A 12,884-nucleotide genomic window follows, 5' to 3' on the forward strand; every position below is an offset into this window, starting at 1 on the left:
ATGTCAGCATGCTGCAGCCTGTGTAACCACCCTAGCAACCACATGGAGCAAAAGAGGTGGCAGTATGGATCCCTGTGGGCACCAGAGCAGAGGAGCAATTGTCCACAGCTACCCTTTGGGTTCTCTCAGAAAGACAGGAATAGAGCCACGCAAGAGCAGCTTAATTCACCCTGCTAGTGTCTGCAATTGAGTCTCATGGTCAGTGGTACCTAAGGCTGCTGACAGATCTAACAGAATCCGTGTAGACCGCTTTGGGCAATACTGTTCTACAGTCAGCCTTGCGGAAAGATAGAAACTTGGAACCCAATAAAATAGGTCTCTCTAATACAGAGGTTGGCAACCTTTCAGAGGTGATGTGCCGAGTCTTCATTTATTCACTCTAATTTAAGGTTCTGTGTGTCAATACATTTTAATGTTTGTAGAAGGTCTCTTTCTATAAGTCTACACTATATAACTAAACTGTTGTTGTATGTAAAGTAAATAAGGTTTTCAAAATGTTTAAGAAGCTTCATTTAAAATTTAAAATAAAATGCAGACCCCCCTGGACTAGTGGCCAGGACCCGGGCAGTGTGAGTGCCACTGAAAATCAGCTTGTGTGCTGCCTTTGGGACCCATGCAATAGGTTGCCTACCCCTGCTCTACTATAATGCAGATGGGACAGAAAGCGAGACATCTTTCTGGATCACATGATCACAGTTAGTACTGCATTTTGCATCTATACAGTGACTTTCGTAATCAAAAAACTTCGAAAGTTTTAGAGACAGAGAGATTTAGTCTGAGCACAGGCCTGGGAATAGTTAACTCTGGAGTTCTATATTCCAGCTCTGTTACCGACACGCCTACTGTATCTGAGTTTGGGCAAGTCGCTTAACCTCTGCATTTCAGCTTCCCAGTTTGAATACTGGGGAAAATGAGAATATTAATACTTTTATTACCTCTCTTTGTAGTGTCAGTTGATTAGTGACCCCGCAAACGCAAACTAGTGGTGATAAGTATAAATGGTACATTTCTTTTCTTTTTAGCACAATGTAGCGTAGTAGTGGAGAGATCCAGTACAAATACGACTTTCTTAAAAGGACAGGGTTAGGTAATCGTTTTCTAATGGGTTGGTTAGATGCTTTAAACTCCAAGCAAATTCTGTTAATATGCAAAAGTAAAGTTTTGGGGTGAGTTTACAGTAGTTGAATGGGATTTCATCATCATGGTAGTGCGCAAAGCAGCTTGTTGGAATAGAGATGTTTTATACTGAGGCAGCATAATGCCTGTTTTTGCAGTACAGATGGCGTGTCTGAAAGGATCCCCTGCTTCATAACTGCTGGAAAGTGGCTTTCTTTTTTTTTTTTTTAAATATTATTGCTGTTTCAAAGCTCTTGACACTGTTTTCTGTCTGCCTTTCTCTGATAAAAACCACTGTTATCTCCTCAGGGCTTCTTCACATCCTAATTACAACCCAGTCCCTTATTAGCCCTGTAGGGAGACAGAGTCAAACAACATATGGTATTTTTCACTTAGGATGCTGTGGTTACCAAAAGTTGGAGAGAGACAGGAAAAGGGGGAGTTAACATTTCATAACCATTTATGGAACAAGCACAACCCTCCTTGGACCCAGTTCAGCAGAGACTGTGGGCCTCAGATCAGGAACTTTTATCTGGCTAGTAATTGCATCGGCGTGCTGGCTTTCTTGTGTATGTGTGTGGGCATTTGGGGAGCAGGATTCTAAGCTGCAGAATCTTTGTGCTGGCATCCACACGTGAGTATGAATTAAACATATCTCACTTGAAGGACCATGGCTGGATTCTACAATTGCCTGAAAAGTAAAAAGTAAGTGACGTTCTAACCCTTCCCCCTCTACCTTTTCTAAAGTTAGTTGATTCTAGTGGATGCTTTAAAATTCTGTCTCTGATATACTGCATAAGAACTATAGCACCAAATAAAATATCCATGCTCTCAACCTGAAGTGCCATTCTTAATAACAAAGTGCAGAATAGCTGTTATGACTGCTATATTAGACTAATGAGAATTGGAAATATTTTTTCTTTAGTGGACTAAATGTAGCTGTAAACACTTACTATCCTGAAAAAGATTTTTGTCCAATTACACTGAAAGAAGAAAAAAATCTTTCTTCCAGATTACCTAAATTGGTTGTACAATCATGAATAAAAATAAGAAACAGAGAAAAATGCACACTAGTTTCAAAGAGCTGTATTAATTCAGCTAGAGTCATAGCATTAGATGCTGCTTTAGAAATTCATGTGCATAGCTTTTGAACACAAAGGCTGAAAGTGTTTTTCATTTTTGCTCTCCATTGTCCAATTGTCCTTGATTTTATTTAAAATATATAATTTTGGTTTCTACACTGTTACGGTCTGTGGGGTCAGCTGTGAAGAGAGACTGAAACTGAACACGACATGATTATGTTTGTGCTTTAGAGATTTATGAAGACACCTTGGTTTTTCCATTGATACTATCCCTGCTAAGGAATGGAACAAAATATTCTGTTGTAAAAGCTGAGCAGTGGTTCTGAGACTGATACTTTAAGTGAGCAGACTGTAGAGAGTGCTATGCTTGTAATACAGTACAAGATACACTGGAAGGAAAATAGCAGGAAAAGGCTAACAGTTACATCTTCAAGCTTAAGATAAGAACTCATGATCCTTCTGTCATGCAGCACTGTTAAATATGTGAGTGAAATCCTACTAATGGGTAACCTCCCATTGACTTCAATGAGGCCAGGATTTCACCCTCTTCCTCCCAGATTATATACTACAGTCCAGGAGCCTATTGCACTGATTCCTTTGATGGAGATTCAGAAATTCAAAGGGCACCCAACTCCATTGTATTTCAGCGAGGGTTTCCATTGGATTTTAACTCTCTTAGGCACCTCTGAATATCTCAGCCACAATCTATAAAAAGGTTTTAAATATTTAGAAGAGAAAGTAATACCCACACAAAGAGAGAGAATGTGTCCATAGCTAACGAAATAAGCTAAGAGGGAGACTTGGTGAGGAGATAGATGTTTCCACTTGCATTTGTGAGAAAGCCACCTCATGTTGTCTTCAGTTAAGAAGCCAAGAAAATCTGATTTTTCATGGCTAATATAATTGTTTACTTCCATTATTAAAACACCATGCCCCATACTTAGGATAGCCAGTGATATTTGTTTCATTTCTGCTCAAATGTTTTTCTTAGGAATCATTCAGCATCCAGTGTGGCTGAGGCAAAAATGGATCCTGTAGCCAGATGAGGCTTCAGTGAAATAGATTTTGATTATGTCTGTATGTTTCCCATTGAATCTCTATCTTTGTAATGTGGAGTAACAGACTGTTTGCATTTGTTTCCTTAAAAAATCCTGATTTTTCTTTATTTTGGGTGCTGCACTGGGTTTTTGTTTCGACTCCATTTCATGAGCTGTCATCTTAGTCTTGTGATCAGTTCCTGGGTGGATTAGTGCAATTATTAGCACTTTGTGACCTTCACTTTTGATGTTCATATTCTACTTTGATCTTATCTATTGCCAGTTAAAACAAAACCCCATTGTGATACAGTTTGGAGCACAAGATTAAGTTTTTATGTGGTTTGTTAGGAACTGGACTTTAAGGGCTTGTCTACATGGGGCAATTGAGCAGATAGCTATTGCTGTTAGAAACAATATATATCGCTCCCCAAGTGTCCCCCGTGCGGACACTCTACTCCAGAATAAATGTCACTCTGTTCTGGAACAGAATGTCTACACTGGGAGTTATGCCGGAATAGCAATTGTGGAATAGTTTATCTCTGTGTAGATTAAGACTGGAATAGTCTATAGTCTTTACTGCTCTACCTCCAGTTCTGTGCTTATTTACATCTGTGCCAGTGCAGTGACTTGCACAATTACTGCACTTCCTTCCCCAGTAGTTAACCTGAAGCACCAATACGTGTGTATGTATTTCTGTTGGGATGGTAAAATGCTGTTAGAGTATCTACGATGAAGAATGACCATTATGTATTCAGAATTCTACTATCTTGTTACCTCCAGCTGGGAGAAGAGCTAATTAAAGGTAACTTTCTGGAACCACTCTAAAGCTGTGTAGCCTGTGTGGCCTAGCTGGAACCAGGTGAACCAATATTTTATCTTCTCCAGGTCTCTTTATCATCATAAAAGGATTTTTGAATCATGCTGACAGAGACAAATTCATAAAAAAACACAATTGGAGATATCAGGGCATCTCATTAGCGGTGGAATGATCTATTGAGATGATTCTTGTTTAATTCCACTGCAGCACAATAGCCCCCTGGAATCCCATAGTGTGAGGTGTTGTACAAACACAGAGAGAGACAGACAGTTCCTGCCCTGAAGAGTTTACAAGCTAAATAGGCTAGATGAAGAGTGGATGCAGAAGTAGAGACAGAGGTAAGTATCTTGCCTAAGAGCGCAGAACTGGGAACAGAACTGGGGTCTCATGGGACCCAGAGCATTGCCCTGTTCACTGAATCATACTAGAATTGCTGATGTGTTGCCCTGATTATAAAGACTCCCGGAGCCATGACTATTCCTGAATGCATTCTGATAGACTATCTTTGTTATCATCTTATTGAGTGCATATAATACCGTAATGAGGTTGCACAGCGAGAGAGGAAGAAAATGGTGGCAGGTTAAAATCTTTTATTGCTGAGTGCTATATCTGAAAAGCCAGTGTGAAATCCATAGTAATGAGCTTGACATTGAGTCAGAAGCCTCTTATGTTTTTGAGGCCAAACCCAAGGACACACAGTGCTTGTATGATGGGACTCTTAGGAACTTTTTTCCCAAATTTTGAGTTCACATGATATGTCAGTCTTGGAAATTTGTAAATGTACCTGAAATAGAGCTCTGCAGTTTTGTCAATGTACATGACGAGGAATTTGCTTTGAGTAAAGCAAGCCAATGAACAAGATGTATGGAACTTTAATATTTGTTATCATGCAGGTAACTCCTGAGCCATGGCAAACAGCTTCCCTAAATGTAAACCTTCACATTGATACTGCTGCAGTAATCAAGCCAGGCACTGTGGAAGGCAATGGGCCAGATTAATTCCTGGTGTAACTCAGTTTACTTCACTGGAATTAAGCCATGGATAGATCTAAAGTATCAATTTTGTTTGGGGTCCTGCTCCTGATCTTACAAACTCCAGGTGGACTCCTCACTCCTGTTCTGACACCTTCATGTTGGGAATAAGGGCCAGAGCAGCATAAAGAGGCCCTGAAAGGCCTGGATCTGTATCTGGAAGGATTCTCCTAGGGCAGGCGCTGTGGTAGAGAGCCTCCTGAGGATCCCCTTGCAAGTCCTGGAGTACATGGTGTAGAGGGGCAGGGGGGAGAGGAATGACTTGGGAGCTGCAGTACACAGCACTGCAGCTATTCAAAGCAGGACTGTAGCCCCTAGAGCGTCCCCGAGAGACTCCGGTAACTAAGGCCAGGTCTACACTCTGAGTTACTGAGCAGGAAACCAGGGTTGCAAACCTGCTGCACAGTAATGTCCCATGTCGACACTCCCACAGCCCTGTAGCAGTGTCTATACAGAATGTTGCTGCACGCGAGCAGGTGCGCTGCAGATTCACACCCTGGCTTGCCAAGCCATAACTCACCATGCGGAAAAGCCCTTAGACAATGGGAATTTTGACACTTGACTTCAACAGGGTTAGGATTTCGCCTCCTGAATATCCATATGATGTGGCAGTTTTCAACTGCAACCAGAGGAAATGTCAGGTAATTAGCTTTATCTGGATGGGGATTTACTGCTGAACAGTGCCCAGCATTACTAATTACTAATGTTTGCAAAGAAAGCTAAGAGTGTGCACCCCTCCCAGAGTCACTATGGTTTACTACACACTCACATGATACTGTGACTGGCTGGCTGCCACATAATCCAAGCAGATTTTAGTAATCTAAGAGACCTACTTGGTAAAAATCAATTGCTCGCAGCAGTTCTAACAATGAAGTATTAGGTCAGCTAATACATTATGGCTCAAAAGAGTTTGTAAAAGAATACTCTTGCTGCCAAAGCCTGTCTCACTCTTAAAAGTCTTGATGTAACTCAAGTAGCTTCATTCTCCCTGCAGAGCTGGCCAGCAAGAATTAGAGTTTGCAGGGAAAACACCCATTCTGCTGAGTTCAGCAGTCTGAGAGTTCAAAAGGTAAAAATGTGCAGATTCCCACCAGAAATAAACTGTGAAACTGGTTCAAAAAAGTGTGATTGCAGCTGGCAATTAAGCCCAACAGCCAGCACCTTGCTGGAAAGCAGCATGGCTGGGGCCCAAAGTCAGAGTCAGGGAATGGAAACTCTTGACAATCAGGGAAGGGGAGACAGCAGCCATTTATTGCAAATATTCGCCATAATATATTAAGCTGTGAGGGTCTTTTTACACTGCAGGACAGAGAACTTTTTTTAAAATAAAGACAATCCTGAATAGTTGGCTCCCATTATTCCTATGTGAAACCCAGATGCCTGGGTTCACCGGGCTCCATGAAAACGTTGTGCCTGGACTCATCTTCCATGGCTCTGAGTTCCTTGTTAGTGTAACCCACACGCCTGCTGGATGTGGTGCTGTGTCCCATTGAGTGCCAGTGAGACCACTAAGAGGAAGATTAATGAGTTTTCTCTACAGCCTTAGCTACCAGCCATATTTTGCTCATGCAGTAGAGGCTCATGCGCTAAGCTTCAGAGGTCCCAGGTTCAGTCCCGCCTGCCGATGATCGGGGTCTGTCAGCGTTACATTAGCATGAACTCCAACAACAAAGGGTGAAACCCCTGCCCCATGGAAGTCAATGGTGGCTTAGCCACTGACTTCTATGGGGCCAGGATTTCACCCACAGTGTGTATTATTATGCTGTTGGTTTATGGCTGAGGAGCACTGTTAGAATCTCATGCTTTCAAGCACCAAAGAAGTGCCTTGTCATCAGTAGCTGAGAAGTGCAGTGACTTATTGCTATCGTTAGAATCTGGCTCGTTAAATTTTATTCATTATTTTAAATATATACTTTAAAGATCATTTTTGCAGTTATTTATGTAGTGTCTTCTTCTACTACAAAAAGTAGCTCCTAGTAACAGAATGCCACAGTCTGCTCCCGAGGAACATTTTAAGGAAGTGTTTCCTCAAAAGTAGGTGCTGATGTGGATGGGAAATGGATAAGTGGGTTGGGCTGGCTGGTGGGTTTGGACTCTGTGCAGATGTAAGGAGAGAGGAGGGGTTCCCTATGGAGAGAGGATCTAGGGTGTGGACTGAGCAAGTCCTGTTCTTTACACAGGAAATGTAGTATGAAGGAACCACATTGGCACAGTGGGGTCCAAATACACACACACACACACACACACACACACACACACACACACACACACACACACACACACACACACACACACACACACACACACACACACACACACACACACACACACACACACAGAGGCATGGAATACAGAGTGTCACTAGAGAGCTCAGAAATTATTTAAAGGGATACTACCCAATTCCTATGTACTACACCTCCCCGCACACACTTCACCCTCTTCCCACTAGGATGCCTAACTGAGGTAGTGCTTCCCCATCAACATTTCCACATACACTGAACATAAAAGCCCTAAGGATTGGTTGTATGCGTCTCACTGAAGAGACCCCAGCTGTGCACAGGGAGTCAGTGCACAGCTGTGGCAACCTCAGAAAGGTCCAGCTGACTGAACAGAATGGGGCTTTCGCAATCAATGTTCCCAGCAATACTCTTTACTGGAATTAAACTACGTATGCTGATGAACTTTGCATGGTCTTCCTGACATTAATTTGAATGGGTAATGAGATGCAGTAACATGCCACAACCCCTAGCACAGACTGGAAACAAATTTTACCAAATGTCATAGTTAGAGCCTTATGGTTTTTGCAAATCTGAAATAACACAAAATAAAACGAAAAACTTTTTATTCAGCAGCAGTGGCTCTTGCTGCTCCTGTTCCAGAGAGCTGGGCTCAGTTCCCCACACTGGGCATTGCAGCCTGGAGTACAAGAGTGCAGCACCCCTGACTCAGATTTGGCCATCAGGATGGAGGGCCAGGTAGGCCAGACCTGAGCAGCACTGCAACTCTATACTCCAGGTTGCAACACATGGAGCAGAGAGCCTGGCCCAGGCCTGCAGGACAGGACCTGCCACCACAAGGTGAGTGCAGGGCAGGCTTGCTCTGCAATACCCTGCTCTCACCAGGGGCAGGACCTGATCCCCCCACCACCACCACAAGCCTCATGGATAAAATAGATAAAATGAAATAACATGAAAGTCCCTCAAAATAAAAAAATATATAAAAAATTTCACTGGCTCTCATCCTAGTTGTATTATCTTATAATACTTTTTCTCCAAAGGATTCAAAGTACTTTAAAAACCATTATGAGCAATCTCTTAATCCATTTTTCTGCTGTCTTCTGCAAAGGCAGCATCCAGGTAATAATACAAACACCCCTTCGCAACAATTTTGGACCCTGAGAGTAATGCTGCAGTAGCCCACTGAAAGTGCGGGAGAATTGAGGAAGGCAAAATATGCTTGCTCAAATTGGATTTTGGGCCAGGACATGGGGGTTAACACCCACACTCTTGTACTCTTGGAAGGCACCATGAAATCTTTAGTGACCACATTAAATGTGGACCAGTTAAGTGCGCTTAATTGTAATATATTATAGAAATACTTTCTGAGCTGGCGTGTGGAACTTTCAGCCAAGTATTTCAAGTCACTTCTAACACACTATATTTGTCTTTGAAAATTAGCAGTTTGCACTGAGCATCAGGGAACGTTACTATTCAAGTAACTAAATTATAGCATGTTTAGCATTACAAACTATATGTTTTGTAGTACTGAAAACTCAGAGGCCAGAGATATGAACCAATACCCAACCCGGGTTTTACAGAACATGGTCCCATTTGGCCCAGGGTTATGATTCCTTACGGTACCAGGCTCAGGCCTGCTACAATGAGACTGCTAAATGAGGATGATTAGCTAGAAGCCTTTTAGGAAGAGGAGCTGTATAAAGAAATTCAGGCGGCATATACTCACCCCACTAAAAAGAAACATTGTTACTGAGATGAAACAGAATTATTGACAGTACAAATCATGAGCCTGACTATGCAAACAATTACTAGTGGGCATTGTACCATTGAGATATTCACAGTAATGAGCACTATGCCTAGTAAATAAGTGTTTACAGTACCAGGCCCTGTTGTCTTACCCCATTCACTCTCTTTTAATACTTACGTAAGAGGGAAGGTCCTTTCCTGATCAGTAACCGTAGAGGATGTGGAGTACGTGCAGCGCTGGGAGAGCTGGTGCTGCGACCACACTCAAACTTCATAGCGCTGCCGCTGCAGCGCTTTGAAATTTCAAGTGTAGCCATACCCTCACTGTGAGTTCTGTGTTTATGTTATTTTAGAAGACTGAAGTGAAAATATTTAATCATAGTTTTCCATTGTGTCATCTTCGTAGAGGGAAACTTGAGTTGCTCAAAAGTGTATCTATTCTGCAGTCAGAGGTATGCTTACATCTTGAGTAGGTGTACCCCTACTAGCTTTAATCTATCTAGCACAGCTAAAAATAGCAGTGAAGATGATGTGGCATGGATTAGCAATGTGAGTACATATTCAAGGCTCCAAGTGGGCTTGTCTAGCCTGTGCCAGGGTCTGTACCACCACATCTTCACTGCTATTTTTAGCTTTGTGAGCTAGATTAAAGCTATCGTGGGTACACCTTCCTGAGCTGCAAGCACACCTCCAGTTGCAGTGTAGACAAAACTAAAGTATCTGGCTTTGTAACCTTCCAACCATCTGGAGAGATTTGCCGGTAATTTCCTTGTCATACATAGAGCCCCCAAGAGTTTAAAATCTCCAATATGATCTAGACTTGGCTTTAAAAGTTGAAACTTTGCTACAGCTGCTTACAGCAAAATGTTTATTAGGTCCGATTTGCACGTGAAAGGCAGGACTTAACTGAATTGGTGTAGTGAGACCTAGAGCCAAATGCCACCCCGCTTTCTCTGATACCAGAGTGAATCTATCGCTGGGGAAAAGGAAAAACAGTCCCCCTGGCATAATATGGGGGAAACTATAATTCTGAAAGTTGGTGCTCAAAGGAGTGTTGTAAGAAAATAGTTAAGCAGAAGACACACAAAGCTCTATCTGATATTAGACAATCTTTCAGTCCTGAATCAAATCACTTCCAGTTCACATTTCAAGCCTGGCAAAACAATAATCAAGGAGCTTTACTAAATAAAATATTAGAAACAAATTAATTGCAGGCCTGTTGGCTCTTCCCAGCTCTCATCTTACCTTATTTTATTTTCATTAATCATTGTTATTGGGGTAGCACCTAGTCGTGCTTACTGTGCTAAGCAGCGTGCAAACCTGCAAAAATATAGTCACTTACAGTTTCATCTGATTTTGCCTTTGCTATTTACAAACTCTAAGCAGTGATTGCTGATTTATTATATTTGTAATCAGGACAGCACCAGCACTTCAGCTTTTCCAGAATGATAGAGATTAGAAAACAGAGGCATGATCTACACAGAACTTTTATGCTAGTTAGGAGGTTTTCTTTAACCTTATAGTTATACTGATACCACCTCTGGTGTGGATGGCCAGTATAGTTTAAGCCAGTGGCTCTCAAACTTTTTTTGCTGGTAACACCTTTCACATAGCAAGTCTCTGTTTGAGACCCCCCCTTTATAAATTAAAAACACTTTTTAATATATTTAACACCATTATAAATGCTGGAGGCAAAGCGAGGTTTGGGGTGGAGGTTGACCGCTCGCAATCCCCCATGTAATAACCTTGCGACCCCCTGAGGGGGTCTCAACCCCCAGTTTGAGAACCCCTGGTTTAAGCAGTATAATGTTGGTGTATAGACAAGCCATGAGTTAGCTTTGGCATGACTGGTTAAAGAACAAAGAGGGTGCTCCAACTTAGTTTTTGCTGGGGCTGTTTCTCTTGGCCTTGTAACTTCAGAAGTCTGGTGCTAATTAAGTGAATCATACTCTTTGACTCTTATTCATAAAGAATTCACTAATGCTTATTCATTCTGAGAAATATGCAGCTATGTGTTTGCCAGACAACGCATGTATAACTCTTGTCCAACTGTGGAGTACTTGAGTCACACAGTCACTCAAATTCAAGTGGGATGTATTTTGAGAAATATGTAGCTCTGAGGAAAACGCTCATGCTGCCTTTGGTGTAATTCTGTTTACCATCAAACTATGTAACTGGAGCAATATGTCAGTGGCTAGAAACCTGATTGGGATGTGGAGTTATTTTGCTGATTCACTTTGGCAACCAGACAAGGTTGCTTCTGTTTGTTACAAAAAGGGTTAAAATATCTTCCTTTGAGCTGGAGAGAAACTCAGAGTGGTGGGTGGGTGTCCTGGTTGATTCTCATGCTGTTGCTTGTATAGCATAAAGGTGAGTATCCTGGAGGGAAAAATCCTAGAAACAGCCAAGCTCATGGAGGGGAAAAAAGTCTGAGGGTTATGATTTGTGGTTATGTTTGTTAACAAGGTGAAATTCAGAAAGTGGGTACGTCTTTGTATCACACTCAAGATATCTGTGAACAGGGGATGCTGTCATTCCACCCACAGGTCCTATCTTCCCCACTAGAGTCCCCTGGGCTGCTTGATAGATGAATAGAGATGTCTTGTGAGCCATTGCATCCTTCCAGTTAGTGGCCTGGTTATTGTCATGAAGCGGTGTCACTATGGGTTTCAGCAAACACCTTTGCTGCCTTCAGCTTTGGGCATTTGCCAGCAGGATTCTTGATTCTACTCCTCTCCAGAGTAATAGAATTGGGTCTAGCTGTGGAAATACAGGGAAGATGTTACAATTTTCTTTTCTGTGTACTGCACCTTTAAATGACTTTCTAAAAGATGTGCTCTTCTTGAGCCGCAAGTTACTGGGCTTGATACAGGAATTACTTGGTGCATTTCTGTGGCCTGAGTTATGCAGAAGCTCAGATGAGATGATTCTAGTAGTCCATTCTGCCATTATAATCTATGTAAGGAGTTTGCCTGCCTGTGCTGAGTGGCAGTCCTCTGGGTTGAGTCAGTATGAGTACCACAGAGAGAGAGAGAGTGTGTGTGAGACAAGGGCTATATATGTACCTAGATAGACATCTATATAGACTTACTTTCTTTCATTGGTAGGAAACAAATCTCCCAGGATGAAAGTACATGGTTGTCTTTTTGCTTGTAAGCAAAAAACACAAAGAAAATTTTATGCAGCCTTATTCCTCGTTTTGTTTCAGTCTGGTTGGTTTTGAGTTAGTGGATAAGACTAAAAGGATGGCTGACATGACTGATCAGTCACTAGACCATTTGATTAGCTTGATCTTAAAATTAACTTCCACCCACTTACAGGGCATGACAGGCTATGTGCCATCATTATAGCCAAGTTTAGTCCATATCGCCACTACGTGGCCTTAGTGTTTGACATCATAGGGATGTGTGTGACCTCAGACACTTGTTTAAATCCAGTTGGAGCTAATTCCGTGAGGCTTACATTGGCCAGGTCAGGCTTTGGGGACTTGTTCACACTAGCAAGGGTATGAAAGACAAACAGCAGGAAAATGCAGCCAGAGCTCACTGAATAATCACCATGATTAAAAATACCTGCCTCCATTCACATCAGCAGTTTGGATTAAATCTTGTGTGCACCCCCAGTAGATCAAGAAGGGGAAAATAATTGAAGGTAAAAAGCTGCCTTTCTGTTTGACTCTTACTGGGATGAACAAGTGGGACAACTTTCTCCTGTTTCCCTACAGATAAGAGTTGGTCTATTTTTGTGGTTTAGGTTTTACATTTTAGAGTAGGAATAATCAAAGAAAGGGCTGTGATAAGAAACAGCTCTCTGCTCTT

General features: G+C 42.0%; 1 protein-coding gene across 10 annotated transcripts in view; it reads left to right on the top strand.

Annotated features, from left to right (window-relative positions):
* The window catches only part of KIAA1210 (KIAA1210 ortholog), an 87,764-nt gene that overhangs the window by 22,185 nt on the left and 52,695 nt on the right, over positions 1–12,884 (top strand). The window contains exons 1-2 of one of the 10 annotated variants that reach the window (XM_030575568.1): positions 9,635–9,639; positions 10,931–10,933. The exons of 8 other annotated variants lie outside the window; for them this stretch is intronic. Coding sequence is in view for 1 of the 2 variants with exons in the window: in XM_030575563.1 (XP_030431423.1) it covers positions 1,787–1,821 (35 nt within the window). In the remaining variant the exon portion in view is untranslated. Of the gene's footprint in view, positions 1–1,607; positions 1,822–9,634; positions 9,640–10,930; positions 10,934–12,884 lie in introns of those variants that run through there. One more of the 10 variants, XM_030575563.1, reaches the window with a different exon arrangement.

Source organism: Gopherus evgoodei, chromosome 9, assembly GCF_007399415.2.
Source record: "Gopherus evgoodei ecotype Sinaloan lineage chromosome 9, rGopEvg1_v1.p, whole genome shotgun sequence".
In the NCBI taxonomy this organism is placed as follows: domain Eukaryota; kingdom Metazoa; phylum Chordata; order Testudines; family Testudinidae; genus Gopherus; species Gopherus evgoodei.